Source organism: Sturnus vulgaris, chromosome 22 (assembly GCF_052056855.1).
Source record: "Sturnus vulgaris isolate bStuVul1 chromosome 22, bStuVul1.hap1, whole genome shotgun sequence".
Taxonomy (NCBI): domain Eukaryota; kingdom Metazoa; phylum Chordata; class Aves; order Passeriformes; family Sturnidae; genus Sturnus; species Sturnus vulgaris.
This window is the reverse complement of record NC_142264.1, coordinates 3,008,397-3,032,829: the sequence shown is the minus strand read 5'-3', so window position 1 is coordinate 3,032,829 and position 24,433 is coordinate 3,008,397. Positions and strand designations below refer to the sequence as shown.

Sequence of the window (24,433 nt, the reverse complement as noted above, 5' to 3'; positions counted from 1 at the left end):
ATCTCATGGAAAACCCAACCTGGCTTTGCACAGAGCCTGAGGTGGCTCAGTTTGGGCTGAGACCAGAGGGAGTTTTGGGGCATGGAGCACCAGAACTGGGCAGGGCCAGAGCAGGAGGGTGCAGCTGGCACAGCAGCATTCACCTCACCTGTAAATCCATGGATTTCAGCCTGACTGGGAGCAGAGGGAGCAGAGTTGGGAGCTTGGTTGATGCCCTGGTGCATCCCACTGCTGCTCCACCCAAAAAATGTGCCTGCAGGTGTGGGTGTGCAGGCAGGATCGCTCTGAGCTGTGTTTGCCTTGGAAAGCGCAGCAGGGAGGGAGCAGCAGTGCCACGGATCCTGGGGGATGCTCCAGAACCCCCAATATCCCACTGCTGTCACTGCTGTCACTGCTGTCACTGCTGTCACTGCTGCCACCCAGCAAATGCAAACACCCCCAGGGGAAGGAGCTCTTATCAGCAAACACCTCCCTGATCTGACCCCCGAGGTGCTGAGCAGTTTCCTGGCAGAGAAGGCAGGCTGCTGCTCCTTCATGGATCCAACAGCTGAGTCCCAAATCAAATGGGAATCCCAAAAGTGGAGCCACATCCTGTTTGCATCCTGCAATAAGCTGGGGTGACCAGACACAGACTCTGTGTGTTTGTAGGGCTTCCCATTCTTCTGGCAGATTTTTTTTGGCTTGGACAAGGTGGGAAAAAAGGCAATGGCCAAGTTCAGATGGGAAGGTCTGGCTGGATTAGGGTCTGATGTGCCTTACACAGCTGGTGGTTGTTGTTGTTGTTGTTGTTGTAAATGCAGCTCAGTTTTGTGGCCTTGAGTACTAATTTTTTTTGTTTGGTTTTTTTGGGCAACCTAAGAGCCAGAAAGAGTAGGAAGCAGAATCCACTCCACTCCAGAAGATCAGAACAGGATTTCTGTTCTCCCAAGGCTCTCGTCCTGGCCTTGCTTCCAATGCTGCAGTGGTGCCAGAGATCTGCTGGGGTTCCTCTGCTGTGTCCCCTTTTCCTCCTGATGTACCCACATTGCAAAACACAACACTGGGAGAGATCAAATCACTGCTGGCCCACACTGGGAGGTGTCTCCCGAGGTCTGAGGTGTATTTGAGGAGATTCCTGAGGTGCTGGGGCATTCCCATGGCACTATCCCAAACGTTTCTTTTAGCTCAGGTTCTTTGTTGCTCCCTGGGGATTTGGCTGGAGCCCTGTGGCTGCTGCTCTCCCACTTTTCCCTTTTTCCTGGGAAGTCCCTGCCCTGGTTTGCAGTGCTGCAGTGTTTACTGATGGAGCAGTAATAACATTTCTGGTGGCTGTGACATGATTGAGGACCAGGGGCCCTGCCTGTGCTCCATCGATCAGCTCAGAAAGTCAATCCAGGCTCAGCCCACTGGGCCTGGCTTAACCCTTGTGCCACTGCACTCCTGCCCCAGCACAGGGTGGGTTTTTTTATTAAGGGGAGGGAATGAGGGAATTGTGAAGTTGGGCGTGGAAGAAGAGGGAGCAGGGAGGTGTGAGGTGGAATCCTGAATTCACAGAGAGCTGGGTTTGCATCTCTCAGTGGTCCAGGGTGAGCCTTAAAAATCTTTATTTGCCTTCTGAATATCTCCAGGGTGCTGCTTTTCATCTTTTCCTTGCTTTTATGTCCATCCTGAGCCCTGTGTGATGCCCAGCTCTCCCTTGTCCTCCTGCACTCCTGGCAGGCTGGCTGCTGGCCCTGGGGACTCTCTTGCTGTCATTTGTCCAGGCAGATGCAGATATTTGCTGGAGCAGCCCTGCAAGGCCAAGCAGCAGCAGCAGCCACTCTGTCTCTCCAGTGAGAGGAATAATTTGCATTCTGGCACAGGCTGCACATCGTGCCCGTGTCCAGCACCGAGTGTAACACAGCACAGAGAAGTGATGAACTCGCAGAGCCAGGAGCTGCAACTGCATTTAAACCCTCCTTTTCAATTAGAGCAGCTCCTCTTTTAATTTGTTTATTATTAACCCTGAGTGTGGCTCATGAATTTACATGACCCTTCCCCCCTGTAGAGTGAGGAACATTCCCTCTGCTTGCATCTGATAAAGAGATTTTTTTTTTTTTTTTTTTTTTAATCTGCTATCAGGCAGGTGCAAGGAATTCACAGCCCAACAATAGTCAGCTCTGTTAATATCGGCCAACACTCGTTTAGCTCTGCTTTCTTCAGTATAAAAAAACAAAGAGCTTTATTTATGGAGAGCTTCTTGCTTGATCAGTGATTTCACAGAGGAGTTTGTGTCAGCAGCAGAGCTGAGGAGCAGCCTGGCTGTGGGAGGTTCCAGAGAGCTCAGGATGCTTTGGGATGGCTCAGGCAGCTTTCCTGGAGCAGTGGGAAGAAGGAAAATATGGCACTGAGGGAGCAGAGAGCTGCTCCATGGGGGCTCCAGGCTGGGAGGAAGGAAGTGGGAAAATGTGTTGTTTTGAAGGGGATGAGCTGCAGCATCAGAGCAAACTGCAGCTCCCTCACCAACCCCGGGGTTTGTTTGGAAATTCGGGTGTCTGGGTGCTCTGGAGGGATCAGCACAAAATATCTTCATTTTCCAAAACCATCCAGTCATTGAATCCCAAAGGAATTCTGAGTCTTGCACCTCAGAAATGCAACACCCTTAAATAAATATAAATAAAAATCCTTGCTTGGCTTTGGAGTTCTTCCGGGGTGCTGCTTTTCCCAAGTGCTGCCTCAACCAGGAGACCCCCAAAACTGCAAGAAAAATCTCCTATTATGTAATTTTCTGACCAGGGCTGAAAAATAACCAGGGAGAGACACTTGGTGAATTTTAAGGCTCAGCCCCGTGGGTTGCTGGTCCCTCTCTCTCTCTGCCTGTGACCGAGGGAACACCAACACCAACACCCCCAAGTTCCAGCTGAATCCCATGGAAATATTAGCCCAGGGCTTTGCTCTCAGCCTGGCATTTCAGAGCACTGCACCAAATGCAAGTTGAAGTTCCCATCCCTGGCTGCTGTATATCAGCAAATCCCCATTCCCACGACCAGAGCCACGCAGATTTACACCCAGACCCTGGCAGGCTGCATTTCTTCCAGGCATTCATGAATTTCCATTTCCAAAGTGCTTTATGGGTTTGATTTTTTCCTCCGTGCCCTCCCACCCCCTGCTGGTCCATTCCACCAGGAAAAGACCTCCCACACCCAGGCAGAAACAAAAAAAAAAAAGAGGCGTTTATGGATAAAAGCATTGCATCAACACTTGTCAGGAGAGATAAACAAGCTCAGCCCTGCTCCAACATAGGAGTTAAAAGGAGGAGAAGGAGAAAAAAGAAAGTTTATCATGTAAAAGAAGCCTGGCCTAAATGATTTGTGGCATTTCTGCTCCAGCAGATGGGTCTGGGATGGGATCTCAGTGGGTTGAGGACTCTGCTTTGGACCAGGCTGAGCAGACTGTGCATGTCCAGCCTGCCTGGAGAAATGGATGTGCTGGAATTCTGGGCACTGCTGGCATTTTTCCCTTTTTTAATATATATTTTTTCCCCCTAGGAGCAGCGTTGTTATTGCTGGTGGCTCTGCCCTGTCCTTGTGGGGTTGGGGACAGGGCCAGCCCAGCTGGGGACACCCCAGGGGACACCCCAGCCCTGGCCTGGCAGCTCCTCACCCCCTCCAGGCTGGGCTCTGCTTTAGCGCTGGAAACTTCTGTGTGAATGATTTGGGTTTTTTGGTTTTTTTTTTGGTTTGTTTTTTTTTTTTTTTAAGGGGAGGGAATGAGGGAATTGGGGAATTGTGAAGTTGGGCACAGAAGAAGAGGGAGCAGAGAGGTGTGGGGTGGAAGGGCAAGGTTAATGCACCAAATCTTTTAGTTGGCTGGTCTGTTGGGTTGTTTGATTAAAATATTCTGATTTTTAGGCACTTTGTTACCTATTTGTCCTTTCCTACCTTTATCCACTTATGTGACTTCCTGGCTTTTTGGTGTCCCCATGTCTGAGATTTGTGGCAGGATTTTGTGTTTACATTTTTTTTTTCTGGGGTCTGAACGGGCTGCAGGCAGGTTGAGGAGAGTGAGGGCTACAAAAATGTTCATTGCTTGCCATAAATTGATTTAATATTGGTGTTTCCTAACTAAAGGAGTAGCCAAGTCCTCAATCCTGAGCTGTTGACCACAAAACGAGCACTGGGGCTTTTTTTTTTTTTTTTTGCTGGGATGTGGTCAAGCCCCTTAAACTGCTGTGAAAATTGCAATTAGCCACACACATTGATGTCACCCTCATTTGCATATGGGATCACTGGAATGAGGAGGAAATTTGGGTTAACCTCCACTTTTTACCGGGGGAAATTGGCCATATTTGAATCTTTATGGTTTCATCAATTGATCTTTTACTGCCCACTCGTGGTTTTAGTGGCAATTAAAAATCCTCCACGGGGGTTAATCAGCACAGCTCCGTGGAGATCCATGGATTTGGGCTGATTTACAGCCCCTGACAGGATCACTCCATTGGAGCTGGAAGGAGCCTCAAAGGACTAAAATAAAAAATAAAATTTAAAAAAAGACAGAAGAGAAAAAGAAAATTAAATGACCCAGCTGATTAACTGCGTGAAAGAATGAATTTATCTTCCTCCATTTCTCTCTCACTGACCCTGGGTTAGGAAGTTCCATCTATTTTTGGTTTGTTTTTTTTTTTATAGATTTCAACAGATCCAACTAAACATTGGTTCCATTAACTCAGAGCATTGCAGGGACTTGGATTTCTCACTCTAAAACTGCACAAAGTAGTTTTGGAAACAGCAGGGCAGGATGGAAGAGGAGGCAATTAAGAAAATTTAAGAAAAAAATCGGGATACCCACAAACTCAATCCATGTACATAACCACAGCTGTTCACGTATGGGCAGAACCAAAAGGATATTTGAGCTGTTTATTTTAATTTCTTCTTCTTCTTTCAGGGCCCCCCTGGACGCCCAGGTCTCCCAGGAGCAGATGGATTGCCAGGACCACCAGGGACAATGCTGATGTTGCCTGTGAGTACCAACAGAATTTAAAAAAAAGATCGAAATAAATCAGATTTCTTGGATTTGCTGCTGTTTAATGCCCCTTCTTGCAGAAGTCTCCCATCTCTTTTACCCCAAGGACAAATTTTCCTTGAGATAAAAGATGGATCTGGTTGTAAATTGACTTTTTGCAAAGCACTGGAGCTCCTTCGTTCCAGTCAAAATGGAATGTCCAGTCAAAATATCCATTCCAGGCAGGTTCAAGCTTCCATTAGTGATGGATAATGATAAAAATCATGGAAAATCCCAAGGTGAAAGGGACCCACAAGGATTATTGAGTCCAGCTCCTGGCACTGCACAAGACAAATCCAGGAATCCCACCCTGTGCCTGAGAGCTTTGTCCAAATATTTCCTGAATTCTGAATAAGCTGCAGATTTTCTGGCTGGACAGAGAGAGATAAAACCATGGTGAAGCAGCTGGAGACACCTCCAAGATCCAAATTTCCAGGCACGACCCTCTGACACCTTTAACAGCTCTTCAAAGTGCCAAAATTTCAACCAGCTGAACTAATCCACCTTTTTTTTTTTTATGAGCTGTGGTTATTTTTGTGTTGTTCTCCTCCTCCTCCACAAATCCAGCAAGTCCCAAACCAGCTTTGTTGGTCCTGGCACACCAAAGAAATGTCATTTTTGGTGTGAGCTGCTGGAAATGAGCACTGGGGTACCAGAGGGGAGGAGTTTTTAGGGAAAAAAGCCCAACTTTGTCCAAATAACCTGAGGGAACCCCAAAACCCAGAACATCCTGGGCACCAGGGAATGGCAGCCCTGGGGAAAAAAGGGAATGGCAGCCCTGGAAGAATAAGGAATGCCATCCTGGAAGAATGGGGAATGCCACACTGGGAGAGAAGGGAATGGCAGCCCTGGGAAAAGAGGGAATGCCAGCATGGGAAAACAGGGAATGTCACACTGGGAAAAGAGGGAATGGCACAGTGGGAGAACAGGGAATGGCAGCTCTGGGAAAACAGGGAATGGCAGCCCTGGGAGAGCCCGTGCTGGTGCTGAATGTGATGTGTGAGGTCCCCACAATCCCCTCATTGTTTGCCACCCCGAGCTGGCAGCGCCGCCTTGGTGGCCCCGAGCTGGGTGACCCGAGGGCACTGGGGTGAGCTGGGAGGGCTGGGATGGATTTGGGGCATTCAAGTGGTGCTGAATGGAGCCGTTGAGGCTGAGGGACAGAAGCCCTGACCTGCTTTGTCCACCTCGTTCCCACCAGTTCCGATTCAGCGGAGGAGGCGACGCTGGCTCCAAGGGACCCATGGTGTCAGCCCAGGAGGCACAAGCCCAGGCGATCCTGCAGCAGGCCAGGGTGAGTGTTGGCACCTGGGCACGCCTGGCACGGCTCCCAGCAGCTGCCTGTGAAAGCACAATAAACCTGATTGAGCTGGGAGTGTGTGTGGAGCTCCTGGAAGGTGGGGAGGGCTCAGCAGAGGGGTGGAAGGGTTGGATGGGTGGGCAGAGTTTAATAAAATGAAGTTTAATGAATCCAAGTGGTGATTCCTGCATTATGGCCACGATAATCCCCTGTAATGTTACAGGCTGGGGATGGTGTGGCTGGACAGTGCCCAGAAGGGACCTGGGGGCACTGACTGGACATGAGCCTGCAGTGTGTCCTGGTGGCCAAAGGCCAATGGCCCCTGGTCTGATCAGGAATGGTGTGGCCAGCAGGAGCAGGGAGGTCATTGTTCCCCTGAACTCAGCACTGCTGAGGCCACACCTCGAGTGCTGTGTCCAGGTCTGTCCCCTCAGTTTAGGGAGGACATTGAGACACTTGAGCACATCCAGAGGAGGGCAACGAGGCTGGGGAGGGGCTTGGAACACAAACCCTGTGAGGAACGGCTGAGGGAGCTGGGGGTGTTTATCCTGGAGAAAAGGAGACTCAGGGGTGACCTTATCCCTCTCTACAACTCCCTGAAAGGTGGCTGTAGCCAGGTGGGGTTGGCCTCTTTCTCCAGGCAGCACTGACAGAACCAGAGGACACAGGCTCAATCTGCACCAAGGGAAATATAGGCTGGATATCAGGAAAAAGTTTTTTTTACAGGAAGAGTGATAAAGCACTGGAATTGGAGGTGGTGAAGTCACCATCCCTGCATGTGGCACTCAGAGCCATGGTGTAGTTGAGGTGTTAGGGCTGGGTTGGACTCAATCTTGAAGGTCTCTTCCAACCCAAAATTCTGTGATTCTGTGAATTCTCACATCTCCCCAGTGCTGCTGGTGGAACCTCTCACCTGCCCTGGGATTGCACCTGCACGATTTGGGTTTTTATTAACAGCCAGCAGGGCTCCAGCTGATGGAAAGCTGGGTTTAATTTTCTGCAGCCCTCTGGCATTGGTCACACAGCCCCACTGGCTTTGGTATTTTTGTATTTTAGGGTCCTTATGAGCAACTGGGGGCTGTGCTCAAAGCATTTTCTTATTTTTATATGGTTTTTCCTCCAGTAAACCCAAATAATGAAACCTATATCACAGATGGAAGCTGTTCCCAGCTCCCAGAATCTCAACAGGCAGATTTGTAATTTAATGTGTTTATTTGGGAGTACATGGTGACTATCCCTGGAACATTTCTTTCCTGGGATGACCTTATTGATTGATGTCCAAATCATCCCTGGCTCACTGCTGAAACAAGATTGGCACATCCCCAGTTCCCTGCCTGGATGGACACCTCAGTGGAAAAGGCTTTGCACTCATCTCTTTAAAATAAAACAGAATTTTAGCCAGTGGAGCTCTGAAATTGTTCTTCCCTGTGTGTGCATGGGACTTTTCCTGAGTGCTGATATTAAAAACCAGAGGTGCAGAAGGAGCTGAGGGAACCCCACAATTCCCAAATTGCTCTGTTTGCCCCATCCTCCCCCAAAGGGACCAAATTCTGCTGCAAACACACCCTTGCCATGAAGGAGAAAAAATTTTTAGGGTGGCAGTTCCCAAAGGGGCAGAGCTTTGGGGCTCTTTTATTTGGGGCCATGTCCCAAGGCCACATCTGGCTGCAGCTGCATGGATGGAGCTGCTTTGTCACTCAGAGCTGTTTGCAGACTTCAACACAGATTTTTTTTTTAGGCTAAAATGAACTAAAACCCCGATTTATTTCACCTTTAAATGGGATAAAATCCATTGGGATCTCTCCCCATGGGTTGCACCGCCCCTGTGGGGTTTTTTTAATTCCTGAACTGGGAATTTTCAGTTTTCCATCCAGCTCCCCTTTTCCAGAGGAGTTGGATTTTTTACAAATTCAGGCAGAGCCCTGATCCCCCCCCCCAGCCACTGCATTTTCCTGTCCATTAACCTCGTGCTGCCAGTAATATCCTGGATTATGTTCCTGGTGTTACTTTGTCAGTCTTAATTTCCAGCCTGCCCAGCGTTTTTATTTCCCTGGGACATCGGGGCTTTGACCTGATAAACGTTTCATAAGAAGCATCTGCTTTCTTCAGCTCTCTGCTTTTGTTCTTTTATTTATTTTTTTTTCCTTCTGCTAAAAATTGTGATTTACCAAAAAGTATAGAACTTCCCTTCTCTCATTCAAAGTCCAATTTAAATTTAAATTTTTCAGGTTTAGGGAAAAAAAAAATTTAAAACCCAAATTAATCCTGGGTAACTTTTAGACTGTGGATGAAAAGTTGAATATTTCTAGAAAGAACGAAAATCAGTTTATTTGTGAACCTCAACATTTTGGCTGAAAACCATGATGCAGAAAGGGGGGGGAAAAAATAATTTTTGTGAGTAACTACAGGATCTGACAGGATTGGAAAACAGGGTCCTGCAGCAAGGATAACCTTTTCCTTTTGTGGGTTTGTTTTTCTCATTATCACTGCTGTTAATTGCATTATTAGGTTGATTTATCCCCTTAAAATTTGGCTTTCATTAGGCACTGAATGTTGTTGCAGGCAGCAGTGGTTCAGAGCATCTCCCTTTTAATGGGGTGTTGTAAAAAGATGCCACAGAACCCAGCACTTGTGCAATATTTCTGCCATTCCAAGTGCAATCACTGGGTAGATTTTAATTACTGGAGTACACAGATAATTACAACTCTTTGGAAGTGTTGGATTGTCACGAGGGAACAAATTGTCTGAGGGATGTTTTAAAGCATGGCCCAGCTCCATTTCCCACCATGGAAATTACTGGGTTGATGCATGGTTAACACGACTCTTTAATTATGGAGCTAAAAGCCCCCTGTGTTCACTTTGAATTGGAGCTCAGTTTGGAGGATGTTAAGTAGTAACAAAAAAAAAAAAAATAAAAAAATAAAAAAATAATAATAATAAAGGGGAAAATTCCTCTAAAATTGAACCACCGGGACAATAAAGAAAAAAAAAATTCTCCTGAACTGAAGTGGGGTCATAAATATTTTTGTCCTCTCAGCAGATTTGTGGACAATCCGAGGGTTTTCATGGAATAACAGAATGGGTTGGGAACTTGAAGCCCATCTCATTCCAAGCACTGCCATGGGCAGGGACACCTCCCCTGAGCCCAGGGTGCTCCAAGCCTGGCCCTGGGCACTGCCAGGGGCACCCACGGCACACCTGGGCAAGGAGAAGTTTGCCCACTGTGGGTGGGACAACATCTGGAATTCCCTGGGGATATGGACATGGCTCCAGCTGTGGCGGGTGGCACAGGGGCGGCTCTGTCCCACTGCAGCCACAAAATGACACGAAGGGACACAAAATGACACAAAGTGACACAAAGGGACACAAAGTGACACAAAGGGACACAAAATGACACAAAGGGACACAAAGTGACACAAAGGGACACAAAGTGACACAAAGGGACACAAAATGACACAAAGGGACATAAAATGACACAAAGGGACACAAAGGGACACAAAGTGGCACAAAGGGACACAAAGTGACACAAAGTGTTTGTCCTTGTTTGCAGCTGGCACTGAGGGGACCAGCGGGACCCATGGGACTGACAGGGCGGCCAGGACCGATGGTGAGTGGTGGAATTGGGGGGTGATGGAATTGGAGAGTGATGGAATTGGGGAGATGGAATTGGGGGATGGAACTGGGAGGATGGAATTAGGGGGGTGGAATTGGGGTGGATGGAACTGGGGACTGATGGAATTGGGGGATGAAACTGGGGGATGGAATTGGTGGGGGGTGGAACTAGGGGGTGGAATTGAGGAGATGGAATTAGGGAGTGATGGAACTAGGAGAGATGGAATTGAGGGGATGGAACTGGGGAGGATGGAGATGGTGAAGATGGAACTGGGAGTGATGGAATTGGGGAGGATGGAGCCAACCCAGCTGATCCAGCTCCCTGTGGCTTCTGGATCCATGAATGGCTTTTCCTTGATGTGGAATTTTCCCTCTTGAGGAAAAAACACAATAAATGCTCTTCTCTGTCCAAAGGGACCCCCGGGCAGTGGAGGACTGAAGGGAGAAGCTGGAGAAATGGGACCTCAGGTGAGTGTGGAATGGGGGGAGCTGGAGAAACAGAGGGTGGAGCAGCCAGTCCTGCCTGTTGGGAAGCAGGGACTCAGTCACCTGTGGCAGCTGGCAGCAGGAAGGTGTGGGAAGGTGTTTGACATGGAAATGTCCCCCCAGGTGTCCAAAGGCAGGCTCTGGACATGGTTTTAAACCAGCAGTGTGAAACTCTGCAGGTCCCTTCCTGGAAAAACACCCATGGAGGAGTCCTGGCCATAAAAGATAATTTGAAATGTGGAGAATTGACTAATGCTCAGGATATTGTTCTTTCAAGCCTTAAATCCTGCATTAAGGAAAAGCTCCCATTTTCTGGTGAAAAAGGGAAGGGATTTATGGGATGCATCTCCACCACGTGCTTGCAAAAGCTTCCTCATGGATGAAACACCAACAATTCCTGTCTGGGGATGCTCTGAGCCTTCCCTGTGTGTTTGGAACCTGAGCTCTGCTCCAGGGATTCAGCCCTGAGAGCCCCTGATGTGATCACTGATCACTGCCTCTGCTCCCTGTCCCTTGAGGTGACATTTCTTCCTCTCTCCCTGATTCCTTGCAGGGTCCCCGAGGTATCCAAGGTCCTCCAGGTCCAGCAGGAAAGCCAGGTCGCAGGGTGAGTGTCCTGGCAGCTGTGCTGAGCAGGCAGGAGCTGCAATTCCTGCTGGAAACTGCTCCTGTGCCAAACAAGAGCAGGCTGGCCAGGAGAACACAAATCAGGATGGGAGCTAAAATTCGGGAGGGCACAAGGATGGGAGTTAAAATCTGAGAGGATACAAAGATGGGAGTTAAAATCTGGGAGGACAGAAGGATGGGAGTTAAAATCTCAGGACAGAAAGATAGGAGTTAAAATTTAGGAGGACAGAAACAAGTATGGGAGTTAAAATCTGGGAGGGCACAAGAGTGGGAGTTAAAATCTGGGAGGACAGAAACAAGGATGGGAGTTAAAATTTGGGATACAAATGAGGATGGGAGTTGAAATCTGGGAGGACACAAATGAGGAGGAGAGTTAAAATTTGGGAGGACACAAATGAGGATGGGAGTTGAAAACTGAGAGGAGACAAACAAGGATAGGAGTTAAAGTTTGGGAGGACACGAGGATGAGAGTTAAAATTTGGGACACACATGAGGGTGGGAATTAAAAATTGAGAGGACAGAAATGAGGAGGAGAGTTGAAATCTGGGAAAACACAAACCAGGATGGGAATTAAAATCTGAACAGTTTGGGAGGAATTCAAGGCTGGGATGGGAATTAAAATCTGAGCAGTGTGGGGGGAATTCAGGGCTGGGATGGGAATTAAAATCTGAGCAGTGTGGGGGGAATTCAGGGCTGCCCATCCCACTCTTTTATCCCAGGATTTTTGGCTCCCTGCTGTTGGGGTTGTATCTGCACAAATGCTTTGAACTGCCTTGGGGTCCCCACTCCTGGCAGTGTGTGAGGAGAATCCAGTGCCAAGAACGGGTCAGGTGTAAACCCTGCTCTGTTTCCACCCCAAATTCTGATTTTTATCCCATTCCACCCCCTGGCTCACCATGACTCGACTTGCCAGAGAAAGGAAGGAGCAAGTCTTGTGTGTCACCCACTTGTGCCTTCCTTGAACCAGAAATTCCCATTTTAATTTGCAGCCATCACCATTAGCATCTCTGGAAATGTGCTGGGAGATCATTAATTCACATAAAAACCACCAACCATGGCCTGTGCAGTGAAGTGGCTTCATTTGGCTCCCACCTCTCATTACCCCCAGGATGTTGCTTCAAACACAGAGCAGAGATTTTTCCTTCACCAAGAGAAATAAATAAATAAACTGACTTAAATAAACCCTCACTCTGGCTTAACTAAACCCTGTGTCAGGCCCAGCTGAGCTGTCTGGCCCTTTGGATTTGACTTTGCTGCTCTCTGTTGCAGGGACGAGCTGGCAGTGACGGTGCCAGGGGAATGCCAGGACAGACTGGACCAAAGGTAGAGCCACATTTTTATGGATTTTGGGAATCTGCACCTTCTTTTTAGCAGGAAAAAGCTGAGGAACCTGTGGAGAAGGAGCCCAGCTTGTTTGGAGGAGTTTGTGAGGTGGTCCAGAGGCTCCTGTGAGGTCATGGAAGGTTAAACACGCTCCTGGAAGGCAGAAGAGCGATTTTTTCTTTTATTTTCCTGCTTTTTTTAATGCCACTTTTTAAAAATTGCCGGATGAAATGTGCTGCAGTTGTAGAACAAATACTTTAGAATCCCAATTACAAAAAACAAACACGAATGAGTGGTTGGAAAGCCTCTGGAGTAGAACCACCAAAAAAACACCTCTTGGAAGTGGAGGTGTGGTGAGGAATTTTAATCCCTGGGTTTTGGGGTTTTTTTTTTATTGGAGACAAAATCCCTTCGTTCTGCTGGAATTCTCAAGCAGGAAAGAAGCTGCTCTGCTGGAAATGGAATGCAGGGAAAGTTTGCCCAGGGAATGGTGCCTTAGAAGGTTTATACCATGGAGATAGTCATGGCTGCAAGAGATGGGGGGGATTGGGACAGAGATGGGAGAGCACAAATCATTTACCCAGAAAAGTGCTTTTTAATGAGTGTGTGCCCTCCCAGGAGGGGATGGGAAAACCAGCAGGGCTGGGAAGGAGCTGGGAATTCACTGGGAGCTCAGGCAGGGAGATGCTCCAGGAGCACCAGGAGGAGAGGCTGGAGGTTAAACCCCACTGAGAGATTGTGCTGAAAAGAGAGAGAAAGGACAGCAACACACACGGGGCTCTTTTGGGGGAAAAAATGCCAAATTTATTGTACAGCCAGCCCGGATTTAAATGTGTTAGTGCAGCTAGGACAGGACAGGAGCTCATTGGACAATCGGGAAAAACATCCTTGGGACAGCACCTCAGGATGTGTCCCACGGGAAAGACACCAGGGGTTAATGTTGGTGATGAATTCCACTCTGTTTGTCACCGTGTTGTCACCCTGGGAGACTCCTCCCTAACTGAAGCTGCAGTCAGCTTGTCAGCCTGGGAATGGAGCTGAGAGTCAGGAGAAATCCAGGCCTGACAAGGAATTCCCAAGCTGGAATTCCCCAGCTCTGTGAATGTGTGTGAGTCCACAAGAGATGAAGGTGATGCCAAAGGGGCTGACCTGGAATAGAGGCTGGACAGAGTTAAAGCAATAATTCAGGGATTTATTAAAAGGCCTTGAAAGGATTCACCTTGGGCAGTGCCAAACCAGAGCCAAAATGGACCCAGAGTCATGAGTTTTTATACTTTTATAAGTTTTGGTCCATTTCCATATTGGGGTTAATTGTCCAATTCCAGCTCCAGGTTCTGCAGTTCCATCCTCCCAGACTGTTCTCCTCAATTTGCTGCTGTTTATATTTTTTGGGCCTCAGTCTGCAATGGCTGTCCTTGGCCCTGGGGCTGGAAAAGGATTATTTTGTGTGCCTGAGCTGTGAGGAGAACTTGCTAACACTTATTATGAAGTTCAGAGTCACACTGAGGCAGTGCAGAATCTAAAAAATATGAAAGCTAAAACTTAAGGCATCGAAGGAGCTGTGAAAGGCAGGAGCTGGTGCTGTTTTAGTGATTCACATGCCATGAATATGTGGAAATCCACAAAGTTCACCCCTTTACAGGGAAAAAAGGGATTTTTCTCTCTCCTGGTGTTGCTCCCTGCCCCTCTCTGGGCACTGGGAGTCACCCAGGATTTGCAGCCCCTCTGTGTCCCCTCTCTTCACCAAGGAGCTGAAGCATTTAGGAAACAACTCCTCCCTGTCCTGGTTTCATTAAGATAATGTCCAGAATTTATTGATCTGTATTTGTTCCCTTGGAGGGTTATGGGGTGGTGGGAAACTCAGGGGAGCTGTTGGACCTGTGGGGTTACCCCAGTTTGTTCATTGCAGTCTGTAATTCCACATAATCAAGACAAAATAAATCATTGGGTTAGGAGAACCTACCTGGAAGGGAGGTGAAAAAACCCAAAGAAATTCTGAAATCCACATGGAAAAGCATTTCAAACTGGGGGAAGAGGGAAGAGTTTAACTCCAAATAACTTGGAGGGGTGTTTTGGAATTTTTTTTTTTTTCCTTGTTTTAATCCATAACTTCGAGACCATCCCTGATCTGATGGAAGGTGAAGGCTGAATGTCTGCTGGAGAAAATCAATCCCTCCTTGGCACAGGAAGGAAAAACAAACTGGGAGGGTGTTCAAATACAGCTGGAAATGTGTTTTAAACTGGTTTTGCTTTCAGGGTGACCGAGGCTTTGATGGCTTGGCTGGTTTGCCTGGGGAGAAAGGAAACAGGGTGAGTTTTGTCCCACTTGGGGCTGGGATGGAACCCTGGAAGGAGGAGGTGGAAGGAGGGACTGGGATGAGGCAGAGCAGAGGATGAGGGTCCAAAGATCCTCCTGGGGCTGCTCCAAGTTGGAATGGGGAGGCAGAAATCACCTTAATACAAAGCAGCCTAAAAACAAAAAAAAAGCAAGAGGCAAAACTGCTGTTGGACAGTGCACTTGGGGGTGGAAATTGCTTGAAATGAACCATGGGTTCAAATTTTTTGATTTCTAATTTAAAAATGGGGAGGGGGAAATGGGGGAAGGTGATTATTTTGGTAGGCTGGGTGTCTCTCCCCTCCCTGGAGCAGAGACAGAGGCTGAGGGCACCTCCAGCACAGACAGAAAAATCAATCCATGATTTGGTTCTTCACCATTCCCTGGTGGTTTCCATTGCCAGAGTGTTTACATCTCCTCTGAAGCATTTTCTGCCTTTTTTTTTTGTTGTTTTTTGCAGGGTGAGCCAGGTCCCCACGGCCCCCCAGGAGCTCCTGGAGAGGATGGGGAGAGGGTAAGTCTGCCTGGGAACTGGGAATTCCAAAGGAACCCCTGGAAAAAAAGAAGCAGAGGCTCTCCCTGTCCTTGAGCCTTGCCTGGGAGGGAAGCAGGGCAAGGAGATGGGAGCTGAAGTGAAGAATTTGGATTTAAAGATCTGCTCAGAAAACTCAGGTTTTGTTAAAAGAGGAAAAAAAATATAGCACAAAAGAAAAACGTTCTTCTTCTCAGTGAGCAAATTATTGATTCTGATTTTCTGAAATCCAGAGGATTGCAGTGAAATTTGGGGAGCAGAAATTCCAGACAGAGGCAGCAATCAAAGATTTAATTATCCACTCCTCCTCCAGTCAATAATGGAAGGTGTTTAACAAAGCCCAGACTAAGTAATCACAGCTCTGGTTTTAGGGGAAAGCTTGAAAATGCTGAAGCCAGGGGTGTGGGTTCAGCTGAGGAGCCAGTGTGGATTTCCCAGCTCTAATCCCTTCCACCAGCTTTTCTGCCTCTTTTTTTTTGGGCTTTGTTTCCCTGCAAAGTTCAGATCTCCTTCCTAAGCCAGCCTGGGAAGGGTTAACTCGTCCTGGCTCTGAAATGCTGTGAGTTTAAACAGAGCAAAGCTGGAGGAGTGGATTTAATTCATCAATTCCAATATATTTATTTCCTGTCGTGAGATGGGATTAGGAGTAAAAGCAAGGTAGGCTTCAAACTTAAAGGGTATAAAGAAAACTTAAAGGGTATAAAGCAAACTGAAAGAGTTAATAAAGAAAACTTTGATTAACGACCTAAAGGAATAAGAGTGTTCAGAATAAAACCTTCAGGCCACTCTTTTCTCCCCATCTCCTACACCCTCTTCTCTTTTTTAACAACACACTTCAGTCAGTTACCAACTTAAGAATAATCAGCTCTAAAATATGAATTCACAGAAGCAGATTAAAGGCTGTTAACAACTAAATCAACCTTTGATTGGTTCCATCAAGTCACAGAGAAAGTTCTCAAAAATGTGAATGCCCTGAGTGCCAATTAATGCCAAACCAGCACGAGGGGGAAGGAGGAGAGTCAGAACCTGAATCCCAAAGGGAAAAAGAAACAATTCCAGGTGTGAAGTGGGAGAAGAGCAGGGATTTCACAGCACTCAGAGGTTCCCAAGGTCTGGATGCTGGGCTTGATGTCCTAAGAGGGAACCTCAGGTTTGGGGTGGTTTAGAAGCAGCTCAGGGGAATCAACATTTGATAATTTGGGGGTTTTGGGGTATCCAGGATATGGGAGGGGTGAAGGATCTGTGAGGGAATCTGTGAGCAGCTGGAATTTGGCTAAATCACATGAATCACGTTCCCACCCTGCCTTGCCATTCAGTTCGGTGTCAAATCTTGTGCTTGTTGTCTACACCCCCCGGCCTGGTGGCAAAATCCATCTTTGTAAAAATCAGCAGGAATTATTCAGCATCCTCAGGCCTTTCTAATCCCTGGTAAACTCAGTTTTAGTCCCCAGGCTTCCAAAGTCTTCCTCAGGCACAGAAACCCTGCCAGTCCTCCAGGGAAGCTGCTTTTCTCTGTGAATATTATAAAAAAACAACAAAACCCCTGTGAGGTGACTGAATTAAAACTGGTTTTTGTTGGTTTTGTTTTTTTTTTTAAATCTTTTGCTGCTTCTCTCCGTGCCTCTGCTGCTGCCCAGGGAGATGATGGAGAAGTTGGACCCAGAGGTCTCCCTGGAGAACCTGTGAGTATTCCCCATGGCAGCAGCACTGCTTGGGGCATGGATTTGGGATGGAAAATGTGTTTTTAGGGCTCTCTGGGGCAGCTTTGCTCTGAGATCCTGCAGGGATTGAGCTCAGCTTGAAGCTCCACATGAACAATTTGAGAGTGGCAGTGCTGGAGCAATTCTGCTTTGCTTATTTTCATTCATAATTTCCACTTATTTATTATTTTGGGAGTTCTTTTGTTTGAGTTTCTTTTTTTAAATTAAAAAAAAAAATCTCATTGATTTTGTTTGCTGAGAAAAAAAATCATAACTGTAAATGTATAACTTAGATTAATGTCATATTTTTCCTGCCTGTGTCCTTCTCCCTGGTTTGGGATTGAAGTAATCAGGCTGAGATAGAAATGAAGTGTGTTAAATAGATATAAAATACAGTTTTTGTGAGGGTTCATAGCAAATTCCAGTGAGAAAATGGTTTTATCTCAGGGCAGTGGCATCTCCACCCCACTTTGTTCTGTGCAGTGACTCCCCAAAAACCTCAGGGTGAAATCCTGGCAGGACTGAACTCAAGGAGAGTTTGATATCTGCATTCAGTGGGCTCAATATCCTGCTCCCAGTGCACAGAAATCCCCAAATCTGCATTTTGTCCCTGCTTGGACCCCACGTGCAGAGCAGCTGGGAGGGAGCTCCTGGTGGCACTGAGGAGATCTCAGAGCTGCTGGACAAATTCTTTGGACCAAGCCAAAAAAATGCTTTCAAGGAGAACCCCACTAAAAACAAAAATAAAAACAAACAGACAGTCGAGCTGTCAATTAAATACTCTGAAAAAAAAACCCAACCAAACCACATTTTTCTCCTAATCCTGAGTATTTCTCACTTTATTGGCAAACTCTGCTGGTGGCTGGCTGCAGATTTCTGTGTGGTGCAGTTGTTGGCTGCTGATTTCATCCTGAATGCATTTCCTTTGTTATGAAAAGAACATTATCTATCATTTCTTTCCAGATCCTTGATTTTGTTGTGCTGAGGCCCAGCGTGGTGGCCTGAGATTTAATTGATGGGAATTGCTGGACACAGTTCATGGGAGAGAGGGAAGGGTTGGCATTTACAGACTGGCTGGAACTAAATTATAGACAAGATGTCTGATTAACTTCTGGGAAAGATTAATCAACTCAGCTATCTCCTTAGCACATGTCCAAGCAATAACTTATGGCTTATTAACTTCTTAAGAGCATTTATGTGCTCAGGTAGCACAGCAACAAAAGAGGAGCTTAAATGAGGGTAACACAGCAGGGAAGTTGATTTTTTTTTAATTTTTATTTTTTTTTCAGCAGCACGAGTGAAAATCTCTGGGATAAAGGATAAAGGATTCAGTTTGAATTACAGGGAATTTTGCTATAAATACACACACCCTAAAGCTGAGGGTTTGTCTTCTCTGCCCTCAGCCTAAAGATCATTCCAAATGTGGCTGAAGCCAGTGGTGGGGCTTCAAAATCGGTTTCCTTTTTTATCCTGCTCCATTTCTTGCAGTTGCCCTCAGCAGTGGAGTTTCTGCTCTGGATTCATGCAGGAGGTCTCCAGGGGCTGGGACAGACCCTTGGATTCATCCAGTTTTTGCAGGATCTGCACATTTTTTGCAGGATCTGAATCCCCACGACCTCCAAGACAAAAGACATTTCATCCATGTCTCCTGTTCCACCCTGGAACATTTCATTTTGATTCCTCAGCTCTCTCTGCATCGTGAAAAGGAGGCTGTGGAATATTTGGGCTGACAGATAAAACTGCCCATCAATCCAGAATTATTTTTTTCCCTCCATGGCAGGGAAGGAGTTCCATCCATACAAATTCCCAGTGCTTCCCTCATTTCAGGAAGGGGCTGTGATTAAAATCTGAGCTCTAGTGAGTGCTCATCCCTTTCCTCCCACTCCAAACCCCCCTGAAGGCTCCAGGAGGGGCTGGGCTGCCATTTCCAAAAATTCCCTTTGCAGGAACACAAATTGTCCTGCCGTGTTTTCCTTATTTGATGGGATTTGATGCTCCCATCCCTCCAATTTCCCTGGAGACAAAGCCAGGTTAAATCTGGTGGGAAAAGAATGGGTAGAAAACCCCAGGAGAGCAGAATGTGATTGCTGGAGGACCCAATGCCTTTAGAAATGTACATTTATGGAAACCTTTCCCAGCCTTGCTGAGTTGTGTGGGTTGTCCATGATAAAATCTCAATCTGGAGGGATTTTTGGGATGATCCACTGGTGTTATCAGGTCATCCTTCAGAACTCCCCAGCTGGAATAACTTGGCTGCAAAGAGTGTGGGTTAATCCAGGAATAGGATTAAATTAATTTAGAAAAAAGAGTTGGTTCAAGGGGAATTTGTTGCAATCCAAGGAATAAATGTCTGTGCCTGCATTATTTAAGTTTATAACAGAAGGGTCTGTGCCCACAGGATTTCTCTCCCAGTTTGTAACTCAGGGCAGCTCCTGCAAGGTCCTTTCAGATCCTGCTGTGTCCATGCCCAGTGTGTGTGTCCATGCTGATCCTGAAATGGGAATTCTCACCCTGTTTTCTCCCCCCACAGGGACCCCGAGGACTGTTGGGCCCCAAGGGACCCCCAGGACCCCCAGGGCCACCGGTGAGTTCCAGACAAAAAAAACAAAACCAAACCCTCAGCCATTCCAGATCACCCAGCTGTGTGATTTGCCACATCTGGGCAATGCAAAGATCCCAGAAAAAATCCTGGCTCGGGCTCTGCCTTCTCCCCTGTTCTCAGTGGTGTCACGTCCATGCACAGCAGCAGATTTGCCCCACCTGAGTAAATACGAGTGCCTTGCTCAGGCTGGAAGGGAGGAATGAGAATTATTAACTATTAATTATTAGCCTTTAGGCTCTGGAGCAGTTCCTTCATATTCCAGCCCAGAGCTGAGGCTGGAGAATTTGGGATTTTATCCAGGAGATCTCATCCCTGCAAGTGCTGATGCAGGAGCTGTCCCTAAATCACTGCTGCTCTCTGGAGCCCCAGACCTTAAAAACCCAGCCCCAAAGCTAAAGGGGTCAGTGTTTAATGGGGAACATTTCGTGGCCTTTCACCCTTCCTGGGATGTGAAGACAACTTTGCTGTGAGCTCCTGGTGCTGCTGGAATTTAATGAGGAGGGATTGAATTCAGGATTTGCTCCCAAGCTGTCTCATCTCTCACAGCAAAAGATTATCCTGGAGAAAAAGAGGCTCAGGGAAATCTTATTCTCTACTGTGGGCAGGGGGATCAGTCTTTTTTTCCCAAGTAGAAGCAACAGGATGAGAGGAAAAGTTGTGCCAGGGGAGGTTTGGGGTGGATATTAGGAAAAATTTCTGCCTGGGAAGAATCAAGCAATGCCCAGGGAATGGTGGAGTCCCCATCCCTGGAAGTGTTCAGAAGCCACAGGGACGTGGATTTGTTCCAATCCAAGGAATAAATGTCCTGCATTATTGGAGTTTATTACTGGAGGGTCTGTACCCACAGGATTTCTGGCCCAGAAATGGGGATGTGGTTTGGTGGTGAACACCAAAAGGGTTAATGGCTGGATTTGATGATTTTAGAGGTGTTTTCCAACCTGAATTCCATGATTCTGAAGAGGTGGCAGGGGGAATCTCCATGTTCCCCTGTCACTGAAGGGGCTCAGGGAGTGTTTGTCCCCAGCTGATTTTTGGTTTGGCACAGCTCTGTCACCTTTGCCAGGTATTTTTCCCTGTTTTCCTTTGCTCCCTGTGGGATGCAATCCAGCCAGGATTTCCTCAGCCTGGTGCTGAGACTGTGCCTCCCAAACAGCTTAAACCAAAGGGGAAAACACTGAAATGACTTTGAAAAATTCACCTGAATTCATGGGATTGGCTGCTTTACCAGACACCTGTAGGAAATTATTCCCTTTCCAAAGTGATCCAAAGGGCTTCCTGATTTTTAATTTTTTTTTTTTTTTTGGCAATTTCTCTGCTTTTATGGTGTGAAATAATGTGATCTTTTCTTACTGCTGTGTTTTTTAAAATCCTTTCAAAGGGTGTGGCTGGCATGGATGGACAGACAGGTCCCAAAGGGAACGTGGTAAGTTCTCCCTGCAAATTTTTACAGGCAGTTCAGGTTTTCTATAGGGAAAAATGTGAAATTCTGTTAGATTGCATTTGCTAATTGCTTTTTAGCCTGGTCTAGATTCCTATCAAAGCCCCTGAAAAACACCAGGAGCATCTTCCTGCAGCAAATGGATGTTAATTTATTGTCATTTCTGGTGGAATTAAGCATTATTTCTCCGTGAAAAATGAAACCTTTTCCTCTCGATGCACGCTGGGCTAATGAATATCAAAATAGAGACATTTAACTGAGAGGGGAAAAAAACCTTGATGGGATTGGGATTGGGATGGGATGGGAGTTTGGGATAGGAGTTTGGGATTCCCTGGAGAATAAAAGCAGAAGCAGGTGGTGTTAGAGCCTTGCTCAGCTCCTTTGGGCTGGAAATCCTTGCAGAGGAGTCACTTGCAGAGCCTTGAAGTCGCTTCTCCTTTTTCCTTTTCCCTGGAAAAGCTGTTTTGGGAGCTCTTGGTTACTGGGAGAAGGTCAGGGAGGGCTCAGGGAGCTGTGGGGGGTGTGGATCCAGCTCAGGTGTGTCCAGGCACTGGGAATCCAGGGGTACAGCTGGGGGGACACAGGAATTGTGCTTCCAGCTCCCTCTCACCTTTCCCACCTTCTCCTCTTCCTTTTTCTGCTCCCAGGGCCCTCAGGGTGAGCCAGGGCCCCCAGGACAGCAGGGGAACCCAGGAGCTCAGGTAAGAACAAATCTCCTCCTCCTCCACATCTGGGAAAAGGAGGGAAAACTCAGCACCAGAAATGGGAGCAGCATTTGGGGAGATTTGGCTTGAGGAAACATTTCTTTGCCTTCTTTGATTTTCAATTTATTCACACACCTAAGCTTGTGAGATCTCCTTAACTGAGAACTAGAGCTCAGCTTTTCTGCACAAGGGCTTAAACCTGAAATTGCTAAGACAACACTGTCTGCAAGGGCAGGACTGGGTGGGTATAAAAAACTCATTGGGGCTGAGCTTTCACCCCAGCCAGTCATGGAATCCTTCAGCAAATCAGCTCAAGACTTTTTTTTACTTTGGCTTTTCCACACGTATAAACTCCAAATGCCCATGGCTGACTTCCTTTGTGAGGGGTGTTAAGACAAATAAACTTTGCAGCATGATAAAAGGCTAATAAAAATAAAATAAAGGGGGCAAAGATGTGTCCAAAATCTTCCTGCAAAGGCTCCCAGAGCAGCTCCAGGAAGTTTCTTTGGCCGAGTCACACCTTGTGTGATGTTGAACACCCCAGTACAGAAATCCAAGCTTTTCCCGTGGCTCTGAGGGAATCCTGCTCCTCAGAGCATCCCTGTTTCCCTCCTGCCCACATTTTATTACCCCTCACGAGACATTTTGGGAATGAATGGGGCTCAGCCCTCACAGGCACTAAAATAACACCCAGCCGAGGTGAATTTGGAAGGAATAAATTGCTCCTTAACAACCTTAATTTTTTTTAAAATTTTTTTTTTTTTTTTTGGCTTTTCACAGGGTCTTCCAGGTCCACAAGGCGCCATCGGTCCCCCAGGAGAGAAAGTGAGTTGAAATTCAGCTCTGGCCTCCCTCAGCCATGGATTTGCATTTTTGCTCCTTCAGCTGCTCCTTTGCCCCATGTGCAACATCTGTTTGCAGCCGTGGCCATGAAAGTCTAATGCCTCTCATTCCAGACAGGGGGGAGATCAAGCCAGCTTGGTTTGCCTCTAATTCATCATATTTGCATTCATTTCCCCTCTGAGGAGACACATTTTGAAGGCAGCCTATGGTAAAACATGAGGAGAGGATTGAAAATCCTCTTTTTCTGTGAGTTTTGGGAGTCTCAGTGGGATGATAATGGGAAGAGCCCATGGATCCCTTCCCTCTGCCTCTGATTTTCTGGATGTTGGTGTGGGGTTGGTGCTGGCCTTGGACCAGCAGGATTTAAAGAGGGAGAAATTTGCTCCAAGAGCTCTGGAACCAGCAGGATTTAAAGGAAAATTTTCCCCCAAGAGCTCTGGAACCAGCAGAATTTAAAGGAAATTTTTCCCAAAGAGCTCTGGGATCAGCAGGATTTAGAGGAGGAGAAATTTCCCCCAAGAGCTCTGGGACCAGAAGGATTTAAAGAGGGAGAAATTTCCCTCAGGAGCTCTGGAACCAGCAGGAATTAAAGGAAAATTTTCCCCCAATAGCTCTGGAATCTGCAGAATTTAAAGGAAAATTTTCCTCCAAGAGCTCTGGAACCAGCAGGATTTAAAGGAAATTTTTCCCCAAGAGCTCTGGAACCAGCAGAATTTAAAGGTGGAGAAATTTCCCCCAAGAGCTCTGGGACCAGAAGGATTTAAAGGAAAATTTTCCCCCAAGAGTTCTGGAACCAGCAGAATTTAAAGGAAAATTTTCCTCCAAGAGCTCTGGAACCAGCAGGATTTAAAGGAAATTTTTTCCCCAATAGCTCTGGGACCAGAAGGATTTAAAGGGGGAGAAGTTTCCCTCAGGAGCTCTGGAACCAGCAGGAATTAAAGGAAAATTTTCCCCCAATAGCTCTGGAACCAGCAGGAATTAAAGGAAAATTTTCCCCCAAGAGCTCTGTGATCAGCAGGATTTAGAGGAGGAGAATTTTTCTCTCCAGAGGGGTTGTTCAGGGTTTCCTCAGCTCCCAGAGAGCAGGGACACTCAGTGTGTGTGTCCCTGTGTGTCCCTGTGTGTCCCTGTGTGTCACCTCCTGATGGCTGAGAAATGAGCAGTTGCTAATTAAAAAGTGCTCACTGAGCACTGTTAGAGCAGCTCCTCTCCTTTGCCATTTTGCACCAAAAAACGGGGAATTCTTGCTCCTGTGACCTCGGAATTCAATATCCTCACCCAGCTGTGCAGCATCCCGGGATTTTTTTTTGTGGGTTTTGGTCCCTAAAGTTCCCGTGGGGCTCTCCTGCAGCATCCCAGCGTGCTGGAACACAGAAATAAATTGAATAAAATGAAGATTCCCTTCAATCCACGGCAGCTTTTCCATCTCTGCATCCTCTCACAGCTGGGAAAAGCAGGAAATGTGGCTGGAAATCCTCGTCCTCTGATGCTCTGATTGATTTTTTTTTGTTGTTTTTTTTGTTTGGTTTTAGGGTCCCCTGGGCAAACCTGGTCTCCCTGGCATGCCTGGTGCTGATGGGCCCCCGGTAAGTGCTCGTGTCCTGCTTCCCTGCTGGGATTTTCCTGCATCCACCATCCCTGGAATGAGCCCTGGGCTTGGAAATGAGAGCCCAGGTTGTGATTTGAGCTCAGAGGGAGGGAATGGGAAAGGTAAAAACAAGAAAAGCCATGGGTTGGGATAAAGGTGGTTTGATATGGAAATGAAGAGAGTTTAGAATGGAAATAAAGAGAGTGTAGAATGGAAATAAAGAGAGTTTAGAATGGAAATAAAGAGAGTTTAGAATGGAAATAGAGTTTAGAATGGAAATAGAGTTTAGAATGGAAGTGAAAAGAGTTTAATATGGAAGAAGAG

General features: G+C 46.9%; 1 protein-coding gene across 10 annotated transcripts in view; it reads left to right on the top strand.

Annotated features, from left to right (window-relative positions):
• The window catches only part of COL5A1 (collagen type V alpha 1 chain), a 144,147-nt gene that overhangs the window by 70,563 nt on the left and 49,151 nt on the right, over nt 1–24,433 (top strand). For all 10 annotated transcript variants that reach the window (XR_015808104.1, XR_015808101.1, XR_015808102.1 and 7 more), the window contains exons 12-25: nt 4,903–4,977; nt 6,221–6,313; nt 9,870–9,926; nt 10,346–10,399; nt 10,971–11,024; nt 12,314–12,367; nt 14,624–14,677; nt 15,163–15,216; nt 16,872–16,916; nt 19,465–19,518; nt 20,915–20,959; nt 21,622–21,675; nt 22,459–22,503; nt 24,054–24,107. Coding sequence is in view for 4 of the 10 variants with exons in the window: in XM_088177676.1 (XP_088033802.1) it covers nt 4,903–4,977; nt 6,221–6,313; nt 9,870–9,926; nt 10,346–10,399; nt 10,971–11,024; nt 12,314–12,367; nt 14,624–14,677; nt 15,163–15,216; nt 16,872–16,916; nt 19,465–19,518; nt 20,915–20,959; nt 21,622–21,675; nt 22,459–22,503; nt 24,054–24,107 (792 nt within the window). In the remaining 6 variants the exon portion in view is untranslated. The remainder of the gene's footprint in view (nt 1–4,902; nt 4,978–6,220; nt 6,314–9,869; nt 9,927–10,345; nt 10,400–10,970; nt 11,025–12,313; nt 12,368–14,623; nt 14,678–15,162; nt 15,217–16,871; nt 16,917–19,464; nt 19,519–20,914; nt 20,960–21,621; nt 21,676–22,458; nt 22,504–24,053; nt 24,108–24,433) is intronic.